Source organism: Chaetodon auriga, chromosome 9 (assembly GCF_051107435.1).
Source record: "Chaetodon auriga isolate fChaAug3 chromosome 9, fChaAug3.hap1, whole genome shotgun sequence".
NCBI classification, from domain to species: domain Eukaryota; kingdom Metazoa; phylum Chordata; class Actinopteri; order Chaetodontiformes; family Chaetodontidae; genus Chaetodon; species Chaetodon auriga.
In genome coordinates, this window is record NC_135082.1 from 23,187,953 (window position 1) to 23,212,245 (window position 24,293).

Genomic DNA, 24,293 nt, shown 5'->3' on the forward strand with positions numbered 1-24,293 from the left:
TTCCAACCTACACAGAGGAGGTATCATGGGTAACAAACAGCAGGTAGACTCGCAGAGGAGCCGACATGCAAGTCTCAAGCTGACCCAAGCCTGAAGCAAGCCGAGGTTAAATCAATTCTTGTTGGAAGGCAGAGATGGAAAAGAAAACATTATGCAGGTTGTCTTAAACAGATATAAAAGAAACAGACACCTGAGGAGTCACGTGGGCTGACAGTGACCTGAAAAGTTGTGGTCATCTATCCTCCATCAATCAGAGCTACACAGAACTCTGAAGTTCATGGTGACTGATAACAAGTCATGTTCCACTTCACTGCACCGGAGAGTTTTATTTATCTTCTCCGATGGTCATGTGGAGCTCACAAAGCTCACCAGGAAATGCTCAGAAACAGGTATCGATCAGAACTGTACCGCATCTGATGCGAGCAGCTCGAATTGAATGAAGGGGAGACAATGTGTCCTGTAGTAAAACAATGAAGGGAGAAACTGCTGCGGTTTTCAGCAGACAACTCAGCCAAATTAGATTTTAAATTCATACAAAAGTCACACATCCACATCACACAATCCCGTCGTCACACCAGAGACGAAACCACCTTGACAGCCAGCTTAACAAAGTTACTCCATGTAGCACCTCTGGCGCTTATGGTCCAGTTAATCACTGGGACAACTTAATTGCCGCCAATGTGCGTCCTCAATTGATCTGAAGCTGTTGTCTTAACCATGAATACAAAGCAGTTGTGTGAGCCCCTGTGGATAAGATCATCTGCCAAACACCATCGCTATAAATGTAATTATACAGTAAGCTTCACACTGGCGCTGCTTATTGCAGTACCATTGTACTGGACTGCATTACAGTGTAATGCAACACTGGTGTCGGACAGGACTTCTTTTTTTCTATTTATCCTCAGAAATACTTCAAATTCACATGTTGCAGTGTGCATTGTAGCTTTTTCACCATTATAGTCACATTGCACAAATTCTGACAGACTGTGCCTTCTTCCTCTTGTTTAGATGTAATCAAGCTATAATTGGTTTGTTATAATTACACATGGTAATCACTGGTGTTCAAGGCGACTGTAAAAGAAAGTTCTTCATATACTTAAAAAGAGGATGATACAGATGGCGACGTGCAACGCATACTGAAGCAACGTGTGCTGAGATAATACACCTACCTGTGTCTAAAGTCTTTATTTCTATGACAGGGTACAGATGGAGCAGGAAAAGAGGGAAAAAGAATCAAGACAATGAAATTAGTAAATCTTAAAAGGATACTTTAACTTCTCATTTCAAGGTTGTCATTAGACGGTTTTCTTGTCACAGGAATTACTTAAGAGGCTTGACTTTCTTGCTGAAAGCTGTCTTATTCCTTGGTGAAACAATGAGGAGTAAGTGCTAACAAGGACTCTAAATTTAGCCAAAAAAAAAACAAAAACAGCACAATCTTTTTTCTTTTACCTCAAGGTATCTAGAGTGGAAAATACAACCTGCTGAAATTTAGAAAGTCAAAGTATCCCCTTGAAGAATCAACAGCCACGAGAGAAAGTCGCAGGCAATGACGATCGGGTTTGGCAGAAAGTGGAGAAGACTGTGGCAGGGAGTTACAACCCACAGAGAGGGAAATGTGTACTCTTATCTTCATAAAGTCCCATCCTGCATCACCTGTTTTTTCTCAATTTGACTACTCATACTGAAGTATTGATTCTGCCACTGAAGCCAGAATCTAAATACTGGCTTCACAGTGCAGAATGGAGGAAGAATGAATGGGCTCTTATTCAACGGGCATGCATCATGTATGCCACAAACTGAAACCACTTTGGTCTTTAAATGTTTGGAGGAAACCAAACATCAAATACAAAATAAGCAAATAATTCACAGGCAAGGAAGATATGATCTATTATGCAAAGAAACAAGCACTTTTTTTATTGTTAAATCTGCACTGCAACTGCCATCAAGTGCGAGCTAACATTTCCCTTAGTGTGCCTTTTATATCAGACTAAATTTAATTTGGCAAACAGAGTCTTCATAGTAATGTTTTAAGCTTCTCCCCTTGTAAACAGAGTAACATAGTTGCTTGGAGGCATGAACCACTTCTTCAACCATTAGTTATCTAGGAAACAGTTGCTGAGTATGCAGGCTCCTTTGCAGCAGCACCTTGCTTCCCATTCATACCGTTAAACGCTTCCCCAGCTGTCCTGCAGTGGCTGCACAGGTATTTTGGCGGAAGCGGCACCCCAAGAAATCATGGGGTGGCACACGCAAAGTAGGGGGAAATGGGCCAGCAATTACACCAAGGTGGTCATGGCGCCCCTGATCGGCAGGTTCCTGAAGCAGACAGCAATGTTTCCCCTCTTAGATTTTTGGTCAACATCCATCTTTGTAAACTCAACACTAATTTCCAAACCACTTGTTGTACAGCAAGTGTGGTGACCGACGTCCTTTCAGGGCAGTTTTCATATGTTTGTAATGTACGTGTCCAATGAAGTATGATGGCCCAGTGTACATTTAATCAACATCTGCCACTTTGAAATAAGCCAACTGGCCGAATCAGAGCCATTGCTGTGAGACGCCAAGTTGGCATGAGGGCGTAAATCATCCCAATTCCACGCTGAAGACAGGATGTCTTTCCTAATTATGGAGATGGATGGGGAGAAGATTTCAAATTTCTATGGGCTGGGGAGAGATGTGTGTGACTGAAAGTCTGTCCACCATGTCATTTTAGTTTCCCTCTGCACACGGAGGACTGAAATGTAAACAGTGATTCAACATCTTTAACTGTCCATGTTTTTCATGTTTAACATTGCAGTCAGCGACAGTCGGTTGCATGTTCTATTTGTTCTTGTTAACCTTGAGTTGGGAAAAAATATCAATATAATATATAGAAAACACAAAACACTCTAATGAAGTATCATCTTTTATCCTCTCATCTTGACTTCCTTCATTCAAATGCAAAGGTTAACACTTAACCTTAGAATTTATGGCATTTGATTAAGGAAGTAATCTTGAAGATTTATATTTAAATCACTGTCAAGTCACCATGAGGTAAAACAAAGGTAATTGGGCTTGATTAAGCAACATTTGCAACATTTCTATATTTGCAGTATTATGAACTGGGTGTCTGTGGCAACATTCCCAGAAAGAATGCTGTATTAAGTGACTGCAAAGCGACCGTTTCCTACTGCTGCAGCTTCACATTAAAAGCATTTAACCGCCAACACACACGCTGACTTTTAATGTGAAGCAGTCACAGGAAACGCATTGTGTTTCTCAGTGAGCTTTGCACGTACTGCTAGCTTTCATCAAAACTGTCTTTTTCATCATTTTTTGACAGCGGATCAGTTTGAAATATTGCAGGCAGTAATGGAAGAAGAAGGAGCAGCTACAGCGAGCTCTTAGATGAGGAGCTGCAGGCGACAGGCTGCACACCTCCAACTTCTCAGTGAGGTAACGAACTCCTCTCACTGAGCCTTGCGGTCTGCAGACTCATGCCGTGTGCAGCATAAAATCAGATCACAGTTGCTCACAGAATGATGGAAAAAGGCTAATTATCGCCTGACTTCTTTATTAATACAAGTTTGCTTTCTGGGTTCTGTCACCACAGGTGTCGCCAAATCAACCCGGACTGAAATCTTCAAGATTGCCGTTTAAAGACTCAACAGGTTGCATTACAAGTGTCCTGTTTTTGAAATCAACAAACTAACATGCTCTTAAAAAACAATGAGGCCTTGACCTTACCTGAGCTCCATGATACTTGTGACATTGCCAGATGGGTAGATCCGTCGGATGTAGTTGAAATCTCCGACGTACAGACTTCCATCGATGCCCCATGCCAGAGCCACCGGCGCCAACAGCTTGTTGCCCTGGGCCTGCCCATTACAGCTGGGGCACGAGATGCTTCTGCGCCGCCCATTCCCCATGACAGTGGAGATCACAGGGGGCTGGAGAGCGATGAACTGGTTCTCCCCGCTGCCTTTGTAAAGAATGCCTGGGAGACAAAGCAGCAGTTATTTGCGGGTGTGAAAGCATAAGTGGCGTTTGTCACTAGTGGCAAATACTGGACTCATTATTTAAGCAGGAAGTCTCCAGAGATATATCTCTTTAAAGAGCGACCTGGCCAAAATGACATGTACGGGAGAGGAAAATACACACCTTCAATTTACAGGAGGAATATTTGGTAAATTAAAGAAATAGATTGGACATTTTGAGAAATGTACATGCAAGTTAAAGTAATCAAGACAGTTGTTTTTTGATATAGCTCAGTATCATAAATCAGAATTTCAGCAGAATTCATTGCTCTAAAATTAGTAAATATAATTGTTTTTATTGCTTAATAATAGAATAAATTCAGATATTTATTTCACTTTAGTTCTTAATACCTACAATATGTACCATAGCTGACTCCAGTTATTGCAGTCTAAATGTCATTTGACAAACAGGTAAAAATGAGGTAATTACGCTCCTTTGGCTCTACAGCAGACGCTGAAAAATGATAAATGTGTTGTTTGTTCATTACACAATTTAGAGATGTTTAATTACACCCTCATATTAACTTTAATTCAACTCTAATCCCACATTCAGATCCACATTTGTAGATCCTTTGTCTATCAGCCAGACAGCATTACTGTGAGCAAAGATCAGACAATGGTCTGATTTAAATATTGTAGTGCCGCGAGTGAAGGCAGCACGCAGGCAACCAAGTGACCATCAATCCAACTGATTAATACTGAACAATGGCTCAGTACTTTGTATTACTACAGAACCGCTTCAGCGGGTTCCGGTAAACCTTCCACAAAGCTGCACTAAATGAAATGTAAAATATAGTTCTTTTAACTTGATGGGGAGCTGCTTTTCCCTAAGTCACAGAGAGGTGGTAAACATAAATACAGTGCAGCGTACCTCCTCTTAATAACAGCACCTACGTTTTCACTGAGGAGTCACCAAATTTGGTGAGTCACGACAGATTAATAATTTAACAAGAAGCAGACATTACAGTCTTTTTTCAGGGGGGGTGTGGGGGGGGGGCACAGATATAGTGGGACTCTCTTCAAAGGGGAAAAAACACATCAAAGGGAAGAAGTGCATGCTGGAAGCCCTTAATTATTCACATCCAGCAACTTGTTTGAATTCACACTGCCTCTGTCCTAATTAGTGGATCTATGGCACCGCTGAATGGCCACATAATGTCGTTCTCCCGCAGCGTTATCCCGTAAGCCATCGTACCCCTCGACGTATGTGAAATCGAGCGTGCGGCCATCCTGCTTGTCCCTTCCCTGATTAGTTCCTTTCATTGATTTAATTGATTGAAGGGCAAATTCAAATGAAGGCACGGTCCGGCGAGACTCTTGACAGGACGATCTGACCAATCCGTCTTTTGTATCCGAGAGCATTATACATGAGCCCCTAACAAAGACAAATAGGTCCGGGGGACGGCTTTATGCGTGACGCCATCAAACGCGCGACCTTGGGACTTTAATTGAACTGTGATCCATGCGTCTGCTCACTGAACGAAACGGCGTGATGAAAACTCTCACTGAGCTGAAAGGTTGATGCTGCTCCCAGAAACAAAGCTACAAATAACAAATACGCTTTGTAATCTGACCAGAATTTTAATGTCTGTTTGTGTAATAGCTCCTTAACATTCTGAGGAAAGACAAAGACGTTTGTAATATCCAGGAGCCTAATGCAGTGTGTAGGACATGGATCAGTTGCGGCAGTACAGCAGTCGAGCATTTTGGCTGACGTTCAGCTTAAAAAAAAAAAAAAAAAAAAAAGAGAGAAAAACACATTTAAAGCTGAGGTCATTCTGGCACGCCGCCGTGGTCCTCTCTATTTACACTTCCATCATAGTTTACTGTACACACAAGTCTCACCATAGGCTATTAGACAGCGTAATGGAACGGATTAAATACAATAATTAATCATCAACTACCCCCCAAGATCAAGCCACACTTAATATGGACACTATACTCTTTCATTTCCTCTCTCACACACACACACAACTTCTACTGCCCTTATGTGATTCAGCTCAAGAGTGAGTGAGCAGATTATGGTTCAGTTTTCTTCCCTCAAGGACACTTGGTCATGACACATTACTGCTGATGACTGTTGCGAGGATCAAGCTTGTGACGTCTCAGCTGGAGAGGCGCACTGATGGGAATTTGGCTTCTGACTATCCAGCGCCCCGGGCCGAACAGGGGGACTCCTACAGCGCGTGCACTGAAATAACTTTGAAACCATTCAGTATGTCATGGCTTTTTCTACTTTTATGTGACCCTGTTCTGATTTTGAAGCAGAGTTTGGGTGGAATCTATAAAACTATGAACAACACTTTCTCAAAAATAAGATACAGCTCGCATTATGTGAGGGAAGCAGAAGTAAAATTTATACAATTTGGCAAAGTTTTGTTTTTCTGCACAGACTGAAACGAGCAGTGCTCTCTCAACAGACTTTGCAGAGGAGATTTCAAGTCAAATATGGCAACTGAATGGATCAACCATTAGGGATGTGTCTGCTCATTGATTAGTAAACCAATGTGTGGAGGCGTGCTTAAGTTTTGGGTAGAAGTTGGTGAAGGAGAAAAATCACCAAAATGAGAAAAAGCTTTTTTTTTATAAAGCTCGAGAATCTGTTGTCTCCCTCGCTCCAAGATCGCTCCAAAGCTGCTCCATCTAGCAAGGCCATAATGTAATGTAACTGCACGTCACGCAGCTTTTAGCACATTATTAAACACTCAGACGCAGTTAGACCCCATTTACACCTGGTATCAAAATGCAATCTGTGTCAGGACACATTATCAGGATAAGGAAATGTGCGTTAATGCGAGGTGTAAATGCACCATGTTCGCACTGCGATCAGATCTGCCTGACCACATCTGGGGGTAGTCTGGCTTCGCACTGTGTTGGCGTCTAAACACAAACCATACATGCTGGAATTCGTACGACAAACACATCGATATATTTGTTTTTAGCTAACACAACATATAGGTTGTTCAAATTTTGAGAGTGAGCAAGCGAGAAGGCTCAAAGAGACGCCTCTAACGCACCAAAAGATGCGTTATTTAGCAGAACTGCATGAAAAATGAGTATGGGTGGGAAGTTAATGATATACAGTAAGAAATAACTGTGTTTGCGATGGTGTGCACTGCACTCATCGTTGCAGCTGATCGACTGTTAACAAAGCATATAATTTATCAAGTCACAGAGTAGCCTACACGCTGGTGCTGCAACACACCGGGACAAACTCACAAAATTTTTATGCCAAGAAAGAAACAACAATGTTTTACATTTGAGGGAACAAATAATTAAGAATTTGTCATAGTGAGCGTTTCACAAAATTAAAACGTTTCCCCGATCGCAACAACCCACAAAACTCATTTTTTAAGGGAGTCTGGGGCTGATTTACTGCCACCTCAAATTACTCACGCAGGTTTTTCTCTTGAGGACAGTGATCCGATCTCAATTTGAAAAACGAAAAAGCATACATAATACCATTATAAATACCAGGTGGAAAAGCAAAAGCAAGATCGGGTCATTCATTATCTGGACAATATATCTGCATACAGATCCTGCTTTGAAACCAGGTGTGAATGGGGTGCAAAATCTCCCAAATGATAATGAAAAGATATTGAAAGCAATCCAAAAAATGAATGTGAGCGTAGAGCTGTGGCTCAAACATGAAGGCCACTTCCTATCTATAGAAAATAAAGCAGAAAAATAAATGAAAAGAGTCATTACACAAATATTTGAGCAAGGAGAGGAAATTGCTGTAGTTCTTCATTCACATTCTCTGCCTGCCTTGTGTGTATGGAACTGATATTTCCTCTTTACACTGGCCGAAACTACAAGGCCGCCTTTCCACCTCTGAATACGCATATTCACTCACTGATGACCGTTTTTTCAATTGATTCCTTTCTTAGAATCATTACAGAAGGTAATCATTTGCTTGATAAGGGCTAATTTGAGATATGTAGCGGGGGGAAAAAAAATGCTTTAATGCCAACATCAGAGCTTCCGAGATGATTAATGGTACAAACGCAAGGCCGAGCCTCCATACCTGATAAAAAACTGGAGCGCCCTGAGCAATGTCACCTTGGTGACACAGAGAGAGTGCAGAGATTGGTAGGGGAGGAGCGGCAGTGTGTCTTAATTGCGCCCTGTCCTTCTTTGTTCTCCTCTGCACTGTGTCATTCCCTAAGATGCCACCCAGGCTCACACAGATCCACCATGATAGAGGCTAAAAGTGGGCAGGAAACCTCTCTGTGCTTCAAATGCAGCATGTGCGTGAGCTGTACAGCAAGTACACTCCCAGATACTGAGCTACTGAACTCTGGCTGTGTCCAATAAGAATCAGCTGTGTTACCCTCGATAGAGACAAGTCTCAGATTGAGGGGAAGGCATATCCACTTGTAATGAAGAAAGGAGGGGCAGGAGGACACGACTAAAGCACAGACACCGGCAATTTGCCTTATCTGGCTTGACAGGCTCTGGAGTGGAGGCAGAGAGGGAGAGATACTGCTTCTGCTCGGGTCTTTTGCCACAAACGATGAGAGAAAAAGTCCTCAGATGTTGGAAGTGGTGCAAAAATGAAGCGGGAGTTAAAAAACACAGAGCGATAGCAAATGTCTGGAGCTAAACCGCTGTGCAGCTTGCAGAGGACCACCGCTCGCTAACATGTTGGGTGAAGACATTAGTCAAGGTTTACAGCATTAAAGAATCAATACTGGAGCAGCAATGAAGGCAAACAGTGATATTTGGATTCATCTTCATGCCGACCGAGGATATCGAACAGCATCCCTTGCCCAAAAACCCACGTGGGTCATAAATCTCAAATGTCAAAAAGTGGCTGAATGCACGACTGAATAATTCGGTTTGGACTGAGAAAATGTAAGGAGATAAAACTCACAACCTCTGTGGTAAAAATGCATATGTGTGAGGGCGAAGACAGATGGGATTACAGATTGGGTTATGACACTTTGATGTGAACACAGTGTAAACTAGCATAGCAAAGTCGCTAACAAAAACATTTTCACAGTCTTAAAGGGCTCCCTGTCTTTGGGATGAGCTAATAGGATTGTGGTATGAAACCCTTTTGGCAAATTGATTAAGCTCCTGTCAGACAGGGGTAAATGAGACAGAACAGCACAAGTCAGCTAAACTATTTTTGAATCTTTTAAATTTTGTCAGACTTCGCCATTTATTTTTGGGGCGGTGCTGTAATAGGACAAGGGAGAAGTGTGAAAAAGCCTTGGGGAGGCTGCAGCATTTACTGCATAAGAAAAACTTGATGCCATCTGGCTGTTGTTTTATTCCTGTCATCCCTGTTTCCATGTGCGAGCACGACCGTGCACACGATGATTTTTCATGCACAGTAACATCCAATTTCCCGATAAATCCAAACACCTAGCACGGCTCAGTCTAATAAAGGATGCGGCATACATTAGCATATCACACGTGCTGCACCTATCTGTTGATCACAAACGCATCTCATGACAACTACAACTCCAACTGTGATGCTGCCACAGTGAAGGCTTTGGAGATGCGTGTGCTATACTTTGAGACAGGTGGGATGAAACGCAACGCACCAGCAGCAGTCAGGCTAGAGGCACATTTCAATGTTCTCTCGCACACTTCACAAACTTCACGTTCTGGATGGCTTGACAGATTGGGTACGGCAATGGGCCCCTGTGTCTGTTCTTTTAATGTTCAACAAAGAAGCAGGACAAAGGCGCATCAAGGTTTGAACAAAGTAAAGGAAGCCTCAGTTTCACAAACTGCGTCTATGCGTTTTACACAACCGCATCCGACAAAAGATAGTTCGTGCAATCTCTGAGATGTGAAAAGACATGTAGAGTACATGTATGACACGGGTGATATTAATGTGCAAACCCACCTAGTTCTGTGGGATGAATAGTGTTGCCCCTGCCAGTTGTAGGTGTGCATGCAAGATGCTATCAAAGATTCTATTCAAGAAGTAGGCAGAGTTGAAGTCTAGTTACGCAAGCTTTCCTCCTTAAAAAAACAGACCTCTGGTTTCCAAAATATCCGGTAACAGAAAAAACCTCTGAGGTTTGCTTAGAGCTCGATGGACGGGGCCAAAGAGACAGAGGCTAGAGTCAGATTTATTCTTTTGTGTCAGGCGGTTGCAGAGGACATGTAACGAGCCTCTGAAGCTCCACCAGAGCTCCTGTAAACCTCCTCATAAATGTAACTACACATCCGGGCCGTGGAGATACCACACAGAGACCACAAGGATTGTGATTGGTCAGCGCGGGCTGCTCTTATTTTCTCCCATGCGCCTCTGATGCCACTGGAGATTAAGAGGATACATGTAGCGATTCAAATCAATAGCAGCACCGTGAATAAATATAAAAGTGGTCGCCTATTTTCATGCACAATTAGCTGCACAAACACTTTAATGTTGTGCTGTTAAACCGCTGAACTTCATTAACCTCTTCAACCTCAGCGGACCTGCCGGTGGTGCCTTATAAACTGCTACACTTTATTTACACACCGAGGTGATAAATACATAACATTTCATAATTAAAGGTTGTGTCGTTGCAGAACTCTGAGCATGAGGCATTGCACTTGAAAGAAAATAGATGCTATTTCATTTTAAAGTGATTTATCCATCTATTGCACGCAGTCCGAATGCATGAGTGACACAGTCATTACTGGCAACTTCACAGTGATGTGCACTAAAGTGATGACAGCTGCTGACGGCAAACAGGTTGCCTGATGAAAAGCTCACTTAAAGCTAAATTTGTACATTTTTGCTGCTTTTTGAAGAATTGACTTTATGTCAGCTTTATTTCTGCACGCCACCGGGGAGCGAATCAAAAAGGGTGATACTCCTACCTGCTAGGTGAGCAGTACAACCTCTGAGTGAGTGAGTGTAGGCGTACGATACAACTCTGAAGAGTGGAAGCTGGTGTAAAGGCGTTCTAGGCAATGCTAGATGTTTTGTTGGGATGTTAATACCGGGTCATATTACACACTCCTGATGGAACATAAAGGATGTTTCTTCACAAAATGACATTCAGCACCACTTTCTTGCTTCTTGCCTCTGCGTTTAAATGAAAGGCTGTGTTTAAACGTTTATTTTCCTCAGAGGGATGAAAATTGGTTTATCTTGTCTTCAGCACAGTGACCTCTAAAAACTCTTTTTTGACCTGACGATGGGAAGAGATAGGGTGGATGTGAAGAAGATACTATTTTGGGACAGTCTGCATCCGAACACACCGCACTGTGCTTCCCAAAGCCAAACTGACCCACACATCACACACACACACATCTGCCTGAACCCGACTGTCTAGAAAGTTAAAACTAAGAAAGGACAGCTTGAGAACAACTCATCCACATCTGCAAATCATATCAGCCGCAACATTTGTACTGCTTTATGTTTTCTCTCCCTGAGAAATGGAAATAAAGTTGAATCAGACGAAAAATCAATCATGAGCATGCCAGGCTCCTCAGCAGTGATGCTATCGCTGTAGGAAGCATCAAACAAAGTCCCCAGACTCTGGCTCAAAAGACTACATAATCTGGCTAGGGCAAGGAAAACCTTGACTACAGGTGTAATTACCTGTTCCTGACACACATTTGTTGTTCATGCGGGCTCTAACATATTCTGTTAGTTGCCAGTGAAACGGAAGAAACCCTGTATTTAGACCTGTACGAGTAAATTAGAATTTAAATACTTGCATTGGTAACACATTCAATTCCCACTTAAAAGAAACATAAACTTGCCCCCCCCACACCAAAAAAAACACAACAAAAACACAACGAAACCAAAACATCCAGTAACGAACTCCAATCTGACAGTGTGAGACTAAGGACTCTGCTGAAGGCCACGACTGTAACCTCGACTATTTTCAAGATGAAAGGGCCACAAATTGTGTTGGACAACTGGAACAACGACTGTGAGCCGGAGTGGGCTTAATGTCAAAACAGCGGCCTGGCAAACTGACAATGCACACTACCCCGAGGCCTACTTCTGATGATTGCAGCCATATTACTGCCTGCGCAGCTGTAACATTCTCCAGATAACAGAGTGCGATCTTCCTGGTACGGTAACTCGGCACTGACTCGGTCCTGGACGTGTATTTGATAGTTTCATTATGTATGTTTCACTTCCTCGTGTCTCCGCACCAGCACGACAAAGACAAACTCACGTCCATTTATTGTACTTGGCGATTAAAGCCATTCTGATTGATGACAGAGCAAGAAATTAATTTAGTTTATTGAATTAATGCGAGAATTAAACATGACGCCTGTTCATCAAAAGCGAGAGCCTTCATGAGCAGCGAAAGGCCGTCGTCTTCCTAAAATAGCTGAGTAGTGTGGAATCGTAGCGAGCCCTGCACCCCCGTGACTTAGTCGCTGATTTATTCCGTCATTACTGTGAATGATCGGCCCTTCAAAACTCTCCTCTATTATCTGCAGATGGGATGACGAACCATATTTCATTTTGATTCAGGTATTTATTGCGGTGATTCAGGGTAAAGACCACCTGGCTGTAACCCTAAGAGGCCACCTATCTCTGCCCCACATGCACACACATACACATATACTGAATATATGAGCGTTTCTTACCCTTCTGAATGTCCAATATGTGGTGTTTGTCTAACATCCACCCTCCCATGTTGGAGGCATCCAGTTCATAGCCTTGCAACACTGCCGTCCTCTTCTCCCAGAGCACCACATCGAGGCAGGACTCGTATTCATATCCCACTGACACTGAAAGTAATGATGGCAGATGCCTATGGTGAGCAAGGTTGAAACCTCCTTACTGACACTTACGGCTGCAATGAAGCTACAAGCCTCATTGCAGCCTCGTTCAGGACACGTCGCGGCTGTTTTCTGTGTTCGCTGGTTCTGCTTTCTCGTTGGCTATATGATTTTCTCCAGCTGGGATGATTTTACAAGACCAGTGGGGTTTCCGTGTCTCACCTGCACAGTTTGGATTTTATGCTCTCTCCTCTCATTTGTCTGTTTTATCTTGTGTAAATGCAAATAAACCGCAACACGAAATAACACTACTTAAACAATACAGGCTCAGATGGAGCACATTACGGTGGATACCATAAACACTCTGATATGGTCACAGCCGTAAGCCTCGAGTGAATCCTGTTGATTGTCAGGGCTGTGAGCTTTTTTTTCTCTGCAATATTATAAGCTGGAGTGCTCCAACATTCATCCGTCTTAACAAAATCCCTCAGCCCTTTTAGACTTTGCAAAGTTTTTCTTCCAACATTTAGATGCTGTGTCACTGCATGTAGCTCTGAAAAACCAAGACAACACGAACATACATTACCTGCACCCTAATGCAGTACAATGTTCAAGATGACACTTGAATTATTATTCTGTTATCATAACTAAGATGTTCTGTCATGTATGATCTGATCAAAACATTATTGTTTATAATTCATTTTTATTCTATTGATTTCTTGCTGGATTTCGTCTCAGGCCACTGCCTCATAGGCAATATTTTAGTCACTGCACTGCTGCTGAAATATCATACATGCAAAACAAAGAAGTCAGCAAAAGAGCAGTGGCCTTCAAAAATGCAGCGCTGGGGGATTTCAGGATTTCACACCACCTGCTAAATCTTTATTGCACAACAAAAGCAGTCCCTGGCTAAATAATCCTCAATTTTAAAAAGAATAAAATCAATCTTCAAAAGTTCAACCAAGGTTCATTGCCTGAAGGTAGCGCAAGTATCTGACAGTGAACCGATGCTCACACAACATCTTCAGTCGGCAGCTTCACAGCAGGCACTCACCCACAGCCTCTGCAAGGCCAAAGACCTTCTGATTGTAGGCGTCTGTTTTATCCCAGATGAAGGTGTATGAGAGGTCGGGGAAGGCAGGGAAAGACTTCTGGAACTGACGGCCCATGACGGCCACCATCAGGTGGACCTTCATCAGGCCAAAGGGGAGACGGTCCTGGGTCAGGAGCACCTTGAGGATGGGCTTGTAGCCAGCTGCCCTGGAGCTCAGGTAGACCAGGTTGAGGTCACTGCCTGGTATGGCCACTTGCTCATGAAGAACCTATGATTTTAATTAGCAGTCAGACTGGTGCCAAATACACAGCGAGGAGTATAGACTTAAGCAAGAAGAGCAACAGGAGTTTGCTAGCATTTAACATGGAGGATGAATCTAATTACAGGATATAACACACAATATTTATGTGGTTTAATGTGTAGTATTATAATATCTTGCACTTCCTACAGTGTGGTTCACTGTTACCATTCAGTTTAGAGCAATTCAGCCACACCAAATCATGCTGTGTTCTATGCAGTCCAGTCAAACATTAGGAATTTGTGTTGAGCAGCCAAAATATTAAACATAAGTTCTTATTCATATCAAACCACACTGTTCATTAGTCACGCCACAGGCAATTAATGAATTCTTCATTATTTGAGTGCTTGTACTGGAATGGTAAGTTTTATATGTGACTCTCTTTTTTATTGTATTGAGTCCCAGTTCTGGACCAGGTCTCACCTCACACTGCGACTACGCTCATGTTGAAGCATGTCCAAATTGTTGAAAACAGATCTTTTTTTTTTTTTTTTTTCCCTAATCGGTTTTAAACAGCAAAAGCTGCAGAGTCACATTTTGCATTTAGGGATTTTCAACTCTGATTTGAGCCAAATGGATACAAACCAAATCCTGAGGAATGTAACCTCCATGTGATGTGCCCTCAGAATTTATCAGTATTACTGTGAGGCAATTTATGGCTTAGTATTTGGGGAGACGCCTCAATTCAATCAAAGCTCAAAGGCAAACTGAAAGGCAAATCTGACTGTTAAAAATAAGCGGGAGAAGCCATGGTAAAAGCAAGATAACAGCATTATCGTTACTCTGTGTTTGCGTATTTTCAACACTGCTGCTTGTTATGCTGAGATCAAACATGGGTCAAATTATTAAAGTCATTCAAAACCATCAGATATGAGCATGAATTTGGAATTGACCATAAAGTCCCTGTAATGTGTTCTCCCCGGGTCACCTCCGCGGCTGCCGTCTCACCTGGGTCTCGGGGATGATGGGACTGTCCTCTGGGGAGCTCTTGTACAGAGTGGAGAGGGGCGTAGCCAGGATGAGGGGGTTGGGTCTGATCAGGCCAGTAAGGTAGCAGGAGGGGATGTCGTTCTCTTCCCTCTTCATCACCACCGTGTCCATCACGTGGAAAACGTTCCAGGGCAGCCACACCGTGCGGTGCAGCGTGGGGAACGGGGCGCGCTCGTAATTCAGCGTCAAAGAAGCACCGCCGTTGGCCAAGAGGTCAAACCTTAAGACACCAAAGAGCATCACTGATTGGATGAACTGCGATATGAGCACCAAACAGACCGTATTTAGTATTATCTGCACAAACTTGATATCACAGAGAAGCCTGACTTTTGATTGAATTCTGCTTCGACAGACAGACATTAATCCGGCTGATGAAAATGTTTTAATTTCAGGTTGTACCAAACATCAACAGATGATCTTTCCCTGTTCATCAGGAACAATTCGTGCCGAGCGTCACGAATACCGCCCTGTAATCTGGTTTGAAAAACAAATCAGAAATCAGTTGAACAAAATGAAAAGTGGGAGCTGCTGTTCAGGCACATTCACAAGTCTGTTCCGGTGTTGAATTATCTGACATTTATATCTGACATCAAGGGAATAATGCTTCTTTGCACACACAGAGAACTGTCTTCCAAAGCTGCGATAAGCTCGGCCGGTGGGGAGGACTTTGTGTGAGACCCTTGGCTTCCTTCCTCCCCCGTGCGTATGCATTTAGCTCCATTATTGAGTGTCTTTAACCAAGATGGTTTCAAACAAACCCGTCTCTGACTTCTTTATAGAAATGTTCCTGCTAAGAACTATGGAAATAAGCCCCAACTTGTAACAAGCTGGAACGTCCCTTTAAGTGCAAAGTAGAAAAGAAAATATTTTTTTCGGGACTAAGCCTGATGATGTTTTTTCAACGGAAGAGAGAACTTTTCCTTATCGAGCGTATTCCCTCTGTACAGCCTCCATATATTACTATCAGTCACTGAATCTAATTTATGACTTTTGTTTAACCAGGCATGGTGTAAGAAGACACTTTATGGTTGAATTTGGTTTGGAGTCTTGGGAGTTTCCTCTGGTGAACTGGTTTTAATTAGTACAACATTACTCAGGGAAAAGTTACTGGTTTGGAAATGAAGGGCGAGTCTTTGAAGTGCTGCTCTATATATTCGGCGAGCTGCACTACCCAGGGGGTAAAGCATCTGTGCGGTGACATTGCATGCATTCACGCGCACGAAGACACACAGGCGCACACACACTCGCAGAATCGAATTCTTGCGCACGGCTCTCATGCATGCACCCACACCCCGAATGACACACACACACGCCAGAAGCCAAGCTGTGCAGCTGACCTAAAACAGCTTCCTTCTCAAGCTCTCTCCACTTTGGGCAGTGGGGAGCTCACAGCTGCAAGAGGCCAGGCTTTGATGCCGCCCCCCAACCCCCCTTCTTAACACACTGAGCGGATCTGTTGGCTAACCAAGTGTGATTATCCCCGACCATTTATCACGCTCCTTGTCAGAAGAGTTACAGGGCGGAATATCTGAAGAAATCAGCTAATCCGCAGCTATCTGGGGACCCAAGGATTGTGCTTCATAACAACAGCTGTACAATTCTCTGCCACTCATAAGCCTTTTATTCCACACTGGCAACACATAAACACAGCTTCAATCTGCTGAATTTGAATGAAAGCCTGATTCGCTATCACCGACGTCCATCTGCAAAATGAAGCTCCTACCTGAGCTGAACCCTTCCCGCAAAATATGTGACATACGTTTGCCTTGTATGTATTCGCGCTCCGATTATTAAGAACCCGTCTGCGGTAACGATGGGAGAAGGTCAGACAGTAATCCCATGTTTTACTACACCGGCGGCAGATTGATTCTACCCTTGCTGATTCAATGCATTTTAAACAGCCTGGTTCAAAATGGCCTCCACCACTGTGACATTTGCATGAGGAATTGTTCTAGGGCACAATGAGCTGCTGTTTCGATTTGTTTTGAGCGCTGTTTGGATAACTGCCAGGACGACTCTCCCACTGTTGGACAGCTTTCTCTGAATTTTTGGCATACTGGTCCGGGGACAGCGGTCCACGCCACAAATAATTCATTGCAAACGCAAAGGTTGAACCTTCGGGCTGAGCTTACTAGGGAGAGAGTGCTGGTGTTTATTTGGACATGTAAATCAGTGTTGATAAAGGCAGATAGATCACTGTGTGTCCCTGCGTGCTGCACTGACTGATGCATGTGTGCGCAGAGAGTCTCTCTTACATGCCATCTTGCCGTGTGATGGTGTAGCCGAACTCCGGGTAGTGCAGAAAAGACACGTTGACTCCAATCAGCGGCGTCCCGTCTCCCGTGAGGACCTGACCCCGGATTACTGATGCCAGGCTGTGTGGGCAAACAAACACAGAAAGGGCTGAGTAAACAAACAATGCCAGCCGGCATCAACACGCAGCCACGGCATCAACGCTGCTAACAACTGTCATCCCTTTGCCAGCGGCACCAGCAGGGAGGTATGATTTACTGACCCTTAGGAACACACACATGTCAGTGGTTGTTATTCATGAAAATGCCACCTTGCAGAGCACCTCTCTGTCTCCGTTTACTGCTTTTAAAAGCCCATAATTCAGAGGGATGTGGTTTTCCAGACATCGAGGGCTGAGGTTTTGCAGGATCTTGCACATGTGTTGCAGCATTTATATTCCACGAGGACACAGAAATGAATGCATTTTTTTTTTTTTTTTTGCACAACAAAATGTTATTTTTATGAAAAGTATTATTAGTAAAAGACAAGATACAACATACGGTCATGCACACAGCTCTTAGGGCTATTCCATTTGTGAGGCCAGCACAGAAAACAGTGGGCGTCAAAGCTGAGAGTGGAAAACACACAGCACATTATCTAACTAGTCACGGCTAAATTATCAGTCCACCGAGTAAGTCAACTTAGTAAATGAAGTGTACAATACACCCAGCAGTGAGATTCATGAGTGAAATATTCACAGTGTTATCTCTCTGACCTCACTGAATTAAGGATTTCCCCCAAATTGTATTTTCAAGAGGGTGTGATCCAAGCGTGATTATTCTTGCGAGCACTTTTGCTTCCAAAAAGAGCCTATTGTCAATGTCACAGCCGAGTCTTACGCTCGCTGGCGTGATAAATGTCTGTCGTGATACTTGTGATGAAAGATAATGTATCAACAAGAATTGTGTTAGAAAAAGCTCTTCAGCTCGGTTACAGATATCCTCTTGATGTGAGACGTTGCAAAGCTCAATGGCTGACATGTCAAGAGCCACTTTATAGGAACTCAGAACAACAAAATGCAATGCCGGAGGCAAACTGTCACAAAGAAAAAAAATGAAAAGGGGTTTGACAATGAAATCCAATGCTGCAACGCAAAAGAATCGCCACAGCGGTTTTGAAAGGTGAGGTCATGAATGTAGATGTGAAAAGAAATCCGAATTTGAATAGAAAAAAAAAAAAGAGAAATGTTCAGCGGTGAAGTTAAAATGTCAAGGTTTTTGTTGAAATTTACAAAGGAAAAAAAAAACCCATGCTCCTCTTTTAAAAAAAAAAAAAAAAAAAAGTTTTTTCTGAACAAAGATCCTCTTATCACACCTGGTCGCTGCCTTATATAACCCACCTCCTACTGCTGACCAAAGAGCAGTGCCACCGGAGCGGGTGGGGGGGTTAAATGCTCCACTTAAGGGCACCTCTATGGTAGTTAGTCTAGCATGGGAGAGCATTACTCATTCACTTTGCCCACCCAGATTTTCCCTGCTGGCAAATGGATTTGCTTCTGGTCAAAAGGCTCTGCACCTCCACCCTCCCCTCCCCTGCTTTCACCTAAAAAACAGTATTTTCTTTGGCATCTTTGCTTCATAAATCACACACACGGAAGATTCATACATGATTAAAGCCTCAGAAATCCTCTGCGATTATTCAACATGACTGCAGGGCCTTCAGGTAAAAACATGCCTGACACCGCTTCTTGTTCGTAAAATCTTAAGTGTGAAGTAATTTGTTAAGTCGGTGCTTTGTTTGAAGGTAAGAAGGGGAGACAATGCGATATTTCTCCATCAACATTTAATCATCTCCTACTTCTCAACCGCAGAGCAGAATTTTAAGCTCTCCCTCTGCATTTGTCACCGGTGGGCTAAAAAATGTCTCATTTTGCCACTTTGTCTGCGGGTCATTACGTATATGAGACAAGGATGATCAACAGCTTTAGCCTCTCTTATTTCCCTCCCGCTCCACACCCGGCCCAACCATCTCCCATCCTTTATTTACCGGCTCGGGGAACAAGGCCACTTAAGAGCCCCGGCGAAGGTTCACTCTTTCTTCCCCGTGTCTCTATTAATCTTTTGAGAGGCAGCCGGATGCTGCGAGAGCCCAAACCCCAAACAAACGCCGAGTCACACCACCTGCCGAAACCCCAGAAATGAATCATATAATTCATGTATTCTTATCTGTCATTGTCTCGCACTGGCTGCAGAAAAACACCATCTGAAAACCCAATGGGAGACTTGTGTGGGCACATGTGATACGGCTGCCGGACTAGTGGGGGGGAAAAAAAACACTAAACCACAACACATGTTTTATTCCCTGTGCTATACGGGGGACAAGTTTACTGCCGGGTTCTGAAACCTGACCGCACGCTGAAATCGCTGAAATCTGCTCCCTTTCTCATGGCTTTACACAGTGGCTGCTCAAAAAACAGAAGGAGAGGAATGACCTCTAACTGTTTACCATCTCTGTACCGTCAGACATCAGATACACTACGACTAGGTGTAACAGTCGCCGCTGCCGTTGGAAGTCTTGATGCTTTTCTGGCATTGTTCCAGAGCTTCAGAGACTTTTTTTTTATAATGTATACTCTGGCTGTCAATAAATTATTCACCCTGTAACCTCAAATGAATGTTTGAAAAATATGGGTCTCCAAACAAACGCTGCCGCCACTGAATTCCACTTTCTTATTTGGCTCTTTCAAAAACTTATTTCATGTATGCAGTGTTTGTGCTCACAAGATACAGTTAAAAAAAAAAAAAAAAAAGTAATTAATTTTCGGCAAATTTAGTGGTATGCATGTTTGCAGAGCCTCTAAAATGCGCCATAGAGTTTCTGACTATAAAACTTCCACTAGGAGATAAAAAGGCAAATGAGTATTTTGAGCAAGAGAGCTAATGCCACTGCCAGACATGAAATCGACAGTAAGCTGAAGACAATGAGGATGAGGATTACTGAGAACTTGGCTGGGAGGGGGTTGGCGGTAGGGGGGGATTGCCTCATTCTATATTTTCAGTAAAGCATGCTATTTACATAAGGATTACTTTAAACTATTGGAGGAAATATTCCCAAAGCCTTCTGCACACAGTTGGCAATCATTTTCCTCTCCATCAGTCACAAAACAAACTCTCCTCATGATTCTGAACAGATGTGGAAGTGCACTGAGGTTTGGGTGAAAAATATCTGTCTGTCCGTTTGCACACTGATGTAGCCCTGGAGTCTATTCACTGGCTAATGTATTCTCTGCCTTTATATCAAACTTTTTTCATCAACATCTTTACCTTGGATAAACTTTCACTGTTGTGAGAAGCTGAAAAGACTGTATGGTCACATTTCAAATGTTTCACAATGAAAAGAGACACTTACACCGGAACACTGATTTCATTTATGTCCATCAATGTCAAAATGTCTTTGAAAGACATAAAGACTATCTGCACTCCGTAGGTAGCTTCTACGGTTTGTGGATATAGAAGCGCATGCAAAGGAAAATAAGAGACGTTATAAAAGAAAACTCACAAAGACAAAATTCGCACACTGGTGTATCAAATTTTACCATTAGCTTAGTTTAGCATGCTAGCATGTGGAAATCTGCTAATTGGCACTGAATGGAGCAAGATGGAAAGTTAAGGGGTCAACAAAGTTGTTCAAATCCATGATGAGGGGGACGTGAATGTCTGTACCACATGTCACTGCAATCTGTAACATATTTGTCAGGATATTTAGCTAAAAACTAAACCCTTCAACCTGCTGGTGGCGCTACAGGAAAAGTCAGGGGATCTGCAGAGTCAGTTGGATTCATCCTCTGGGGACCAATAATTAAACAAAATGTAACTACAGTCTATCCAAGTGGTAGTCTGAACCAAAGCGGTGGGCAAACCAGATCGACACAGCCATCCATAGATCCAAAGAGCTAACATCCATCCACACGCGCACACACACGCGCACACACACACACACACACACACACACACACACACACACACACACACACACACACACACACACACACACACACAGAGTCCTCTACAGTCCAATAAAAGAGAAACCTGCACCTTTATGATGTGAAACGAAAGAAAGCACTTGAAGCTGCCATCTATGTGCAAAATGCATCAGAAGTGTATTACTGTATATAACAGCAACAATAGGTGTAATGTCTACAAATGCTGCAGCCATTAATAACGTCCAAAACAAAAATACATTTAGCCCTGTTTGATGTTAAAGTGCAGAATACCATTAACTTGTCGGCTCTTTGCAGACTCTCCGCGATGGGGCCGATTTAATGTGGTTTTCTGTTGGAAAACAGTTCAAGACAAACAAGCCTTTCAAGCAAATATCAAAGAGAAGTCTACTTAAGTGAGCCCGTCCCAGATATTCAAATGCACTGTGCGATGGGCAGCCAGCTGATCACCTCAAATATTACATTTCTGATAAAAGATATACGTTAATGTGCAGTGAAGATGGACTGTTCACTTCTGCTGTGCTTTCCCTTTCAATTTGGAAACCCACACGGTCCTGTTATCCCGGTGTAAGAAACCTAATCCTCATGTTCTCACGTTCATAAGAGCTGTTTTTAGCTGGGAACAAGTTCACTCTTGAGCTGCTTAATCTTGACTGGTAGAAGAAATAAATGCTTGTGGCAGCGACACAACTGTAAACACACTTGTCACTGTGACTGCAAAGACAAAGAGATGTGTGGGATTCTTTGACGTCTCGGAGTGGCTGCACAAACACAGGTGGTCTCTCCCGACGGGTAATGAGACAGCAAACAGCTAACGTGATCCAAATAAGTAAAGAGCTGTCAGTAATTCATTAAGCCGCTTACCTGCTGTTGAACACATTATCCCAGGGTATCACGTGACTGCCGCTGGGACCAATCAAGAAACTGACGCGATCGTAGAAGCCCTTGGACGCGGGCTGGGCGGCCGAACTCTGGCCCTGGCCGGCGATGGCAGCGGGGTCAGGCGAGCCGCGACAGTAGGTCTGACCCTGGCAGGAGATTTGAGTGCAGCAGTCTGGGTCCATGCAGTCGACGAGCCCATCTGGAAAACAGAAGGGACAGTCCAGACAGGGAGGGAAGAGCGCCGTTGACCTGGGCTGCATGAGGAAACGTCTGACCATCTCCATTCTTCTGTTGAGCTCTAGTGCACACAGATGACTTCGACCGTCATCTTAAGTTCATTAAAGCGACAGCAGAGATCCTGAGCTGCCATTAAAGTGTGAACCGTCTCAAAGTGTGTCACCTAATGTGAAGCTCAAAAGTTCTGGGCTTGCTGATCAGGCTAAGAAGCAGTTCATCATCTCCAGAGTGTTAATATATAGTCCCAAGTACTCTCTATAATTGATCTACTGTGTATTTTAAAGCATGCTGCTTAACAATCTGCTCCGCTACAGCATTTGCATATTCTTTCCAGTGATGTTTTATGTATGATTGATTTGTTTTGTTTGTTTGCACTGTCACCGAGGAGCCACATCAAAGCCAATTTTTCTGTCTGCCACAATGAGACATACGCACACGAGTTGAAGCTAAAAGACTATTTGTAGGAGGCTTTTACTTCTTCCTACCTCCCTCGTTATCCTTGCCATCTGAGCAGAGTGTTTCGGTCGCCACGTCGCATCCCAGCCCTCTCCATCCTGACTGGCAGATGCAGTGCCAGACGTTCTGATCGAGGACGCACCTCCCGTTGTTGTTGCACAGCCCGGGGCAGCCGTCTGTCAACACATCATGTACGTGTCAAACAGCCCAGCAAGTCAGAACAAGGAAATCAGGAGGAGGAGGTGGGGGAGACAAGAGCGAGGAAGGGGCATTAAGAGTGGACAGGGGCAGAGGAGGGACAAAAATGATAAAAGACAGCATTGAGTGAACATACAGTACGATACACCTCTGACAGGACTGGGGATGTGGGGGTGGGCGTGAGGAGTTACTGTCGTTTCACATGAGTCTGAGGAGCATGTGCAGCTACAGAGTGGAACGTAAAGAGGGGGAGACCTGCTGAGCTGTTTACTTACTGTTAAAAGGCCGGTGGGAGGAACTTTGAATGCTCGGTGAGTCAAATCCTCATGTCAACTGGAGTTGTTTTTGGCTTTAAATCCAAAAAGTTTGAATGATTCTTTAAGAGTTCAAGCGATGCACTTTGGTTGCATGATTTCTCAAAGTGCAGTTCTCAAATCAAGGGCAGCCTTGGAGCCAAATTCACTATTACTTGGAGTGTTTTTTTTTTCCCCCCCTGGAATCAAGATTTAAAGGATTCTTTGTGAGTTCAAAGTTGCACAAATTTCCCATTTAAGAGGCTGAAAATCACTGGCTGTCTTGGAAGTTCATTGCCGTTGCCTGAAAATAATTAAAGTGGGAACAGCCTATTGCAGATGTTAGAAACACTCATGTGAAGTAACAGCAACATCAAAGGGAAAGGGAAGTATATATGTAAATAGGGGAAGAAGTGTGGGAAGAAGGGGGAGGGATCTAGAGTCTCTACATATACAGGAAACAGAGCATTTGCTGCCAGATCGCATTCCTTCTAGTGGAGGGTGAAGACAGGGAGCCGAAACATGACTAAACCACACCAGTTTTGGGCGTTTAATCTGGCAGACACAGGGAATTAAGACAGGAGGAGAAGGGACCGTGGAGTCTGTGTGAGACTGGTTAAGACGGACAGGAGATGAGGGGACATATCGGGGGGAGCAGGATCACAGCAGAAACATTATGATCGACTCGGACATAGAACAGGTGTATATACGCCGTGCTAGGAAAGACAGAGAGCGGGGAGGGATTGTTCGTGACAATCTCCCTTGGGGGGGTAGTGGTTCAATTTACCTTTATATCCTATCTTGACTGCTCCTATTACACAACCGAGGAAAGGGAAACATTTGGAGAAGAAAATTACTTATCTCTGTGGTGGCAGAGAGCTAAGACTGACAAACACATTTACTTATTGTAACTTACAGGGAGCACAAAACGGTT

General features: G+C 43.5%; 1 protein-coding gene across 2 annotated transcripts in view; it reads right to left on the reverse strand.

The window, feature by feature from the left end:
- The window catches only part of LOC143325623 (teneurin-3), a 140,910-nt gene that overhangs the window by 17,780 nt on the left and 98,837 nt on the right, over nt 1-24,293 (reverse strand). Inside the window, exons 14-22 of one of the 2 annotated variants that reach the window (XM_076738835.1) lie at nt 24,147-24,170; nt 22,898-23,044; nt 22,158-22,374; nt 17,317-17,436; nt 15,020-15,281; nt 13,774-14,041; nt 12,585-12,728; nt 3,730-3,979; nt 1,170-1,190 (exon numbers count right to left, since the gene is read on the reverse strand). In XM_076738835.1, the coding sequence (XP_076594950.1) occupies nt 1,170-1,190; nt 3,730-3,979; nt 12,585-12,728; nt 13,774-14,041; nt 15,020-15,281; nt 17,317-17,436; nt 22,158-22,374; nt 22,898-23,044; nt 24,147-24,170 (1,453 nt within the window). The remainder of the gene's footprint in view (nt 1-1,169; nt 1,191-3,729; nt 3,980-12,584; nt 12,729-13,773; nt 14,042-15,019; nt 15,282-17,316; nt 17,437-22,157; nt 22,375-22,897; nt 23,045-24,146; nt 24,171-24,293) is intronic. The other variant, XM_076738836.1, reaches the window with a different exon arrangement.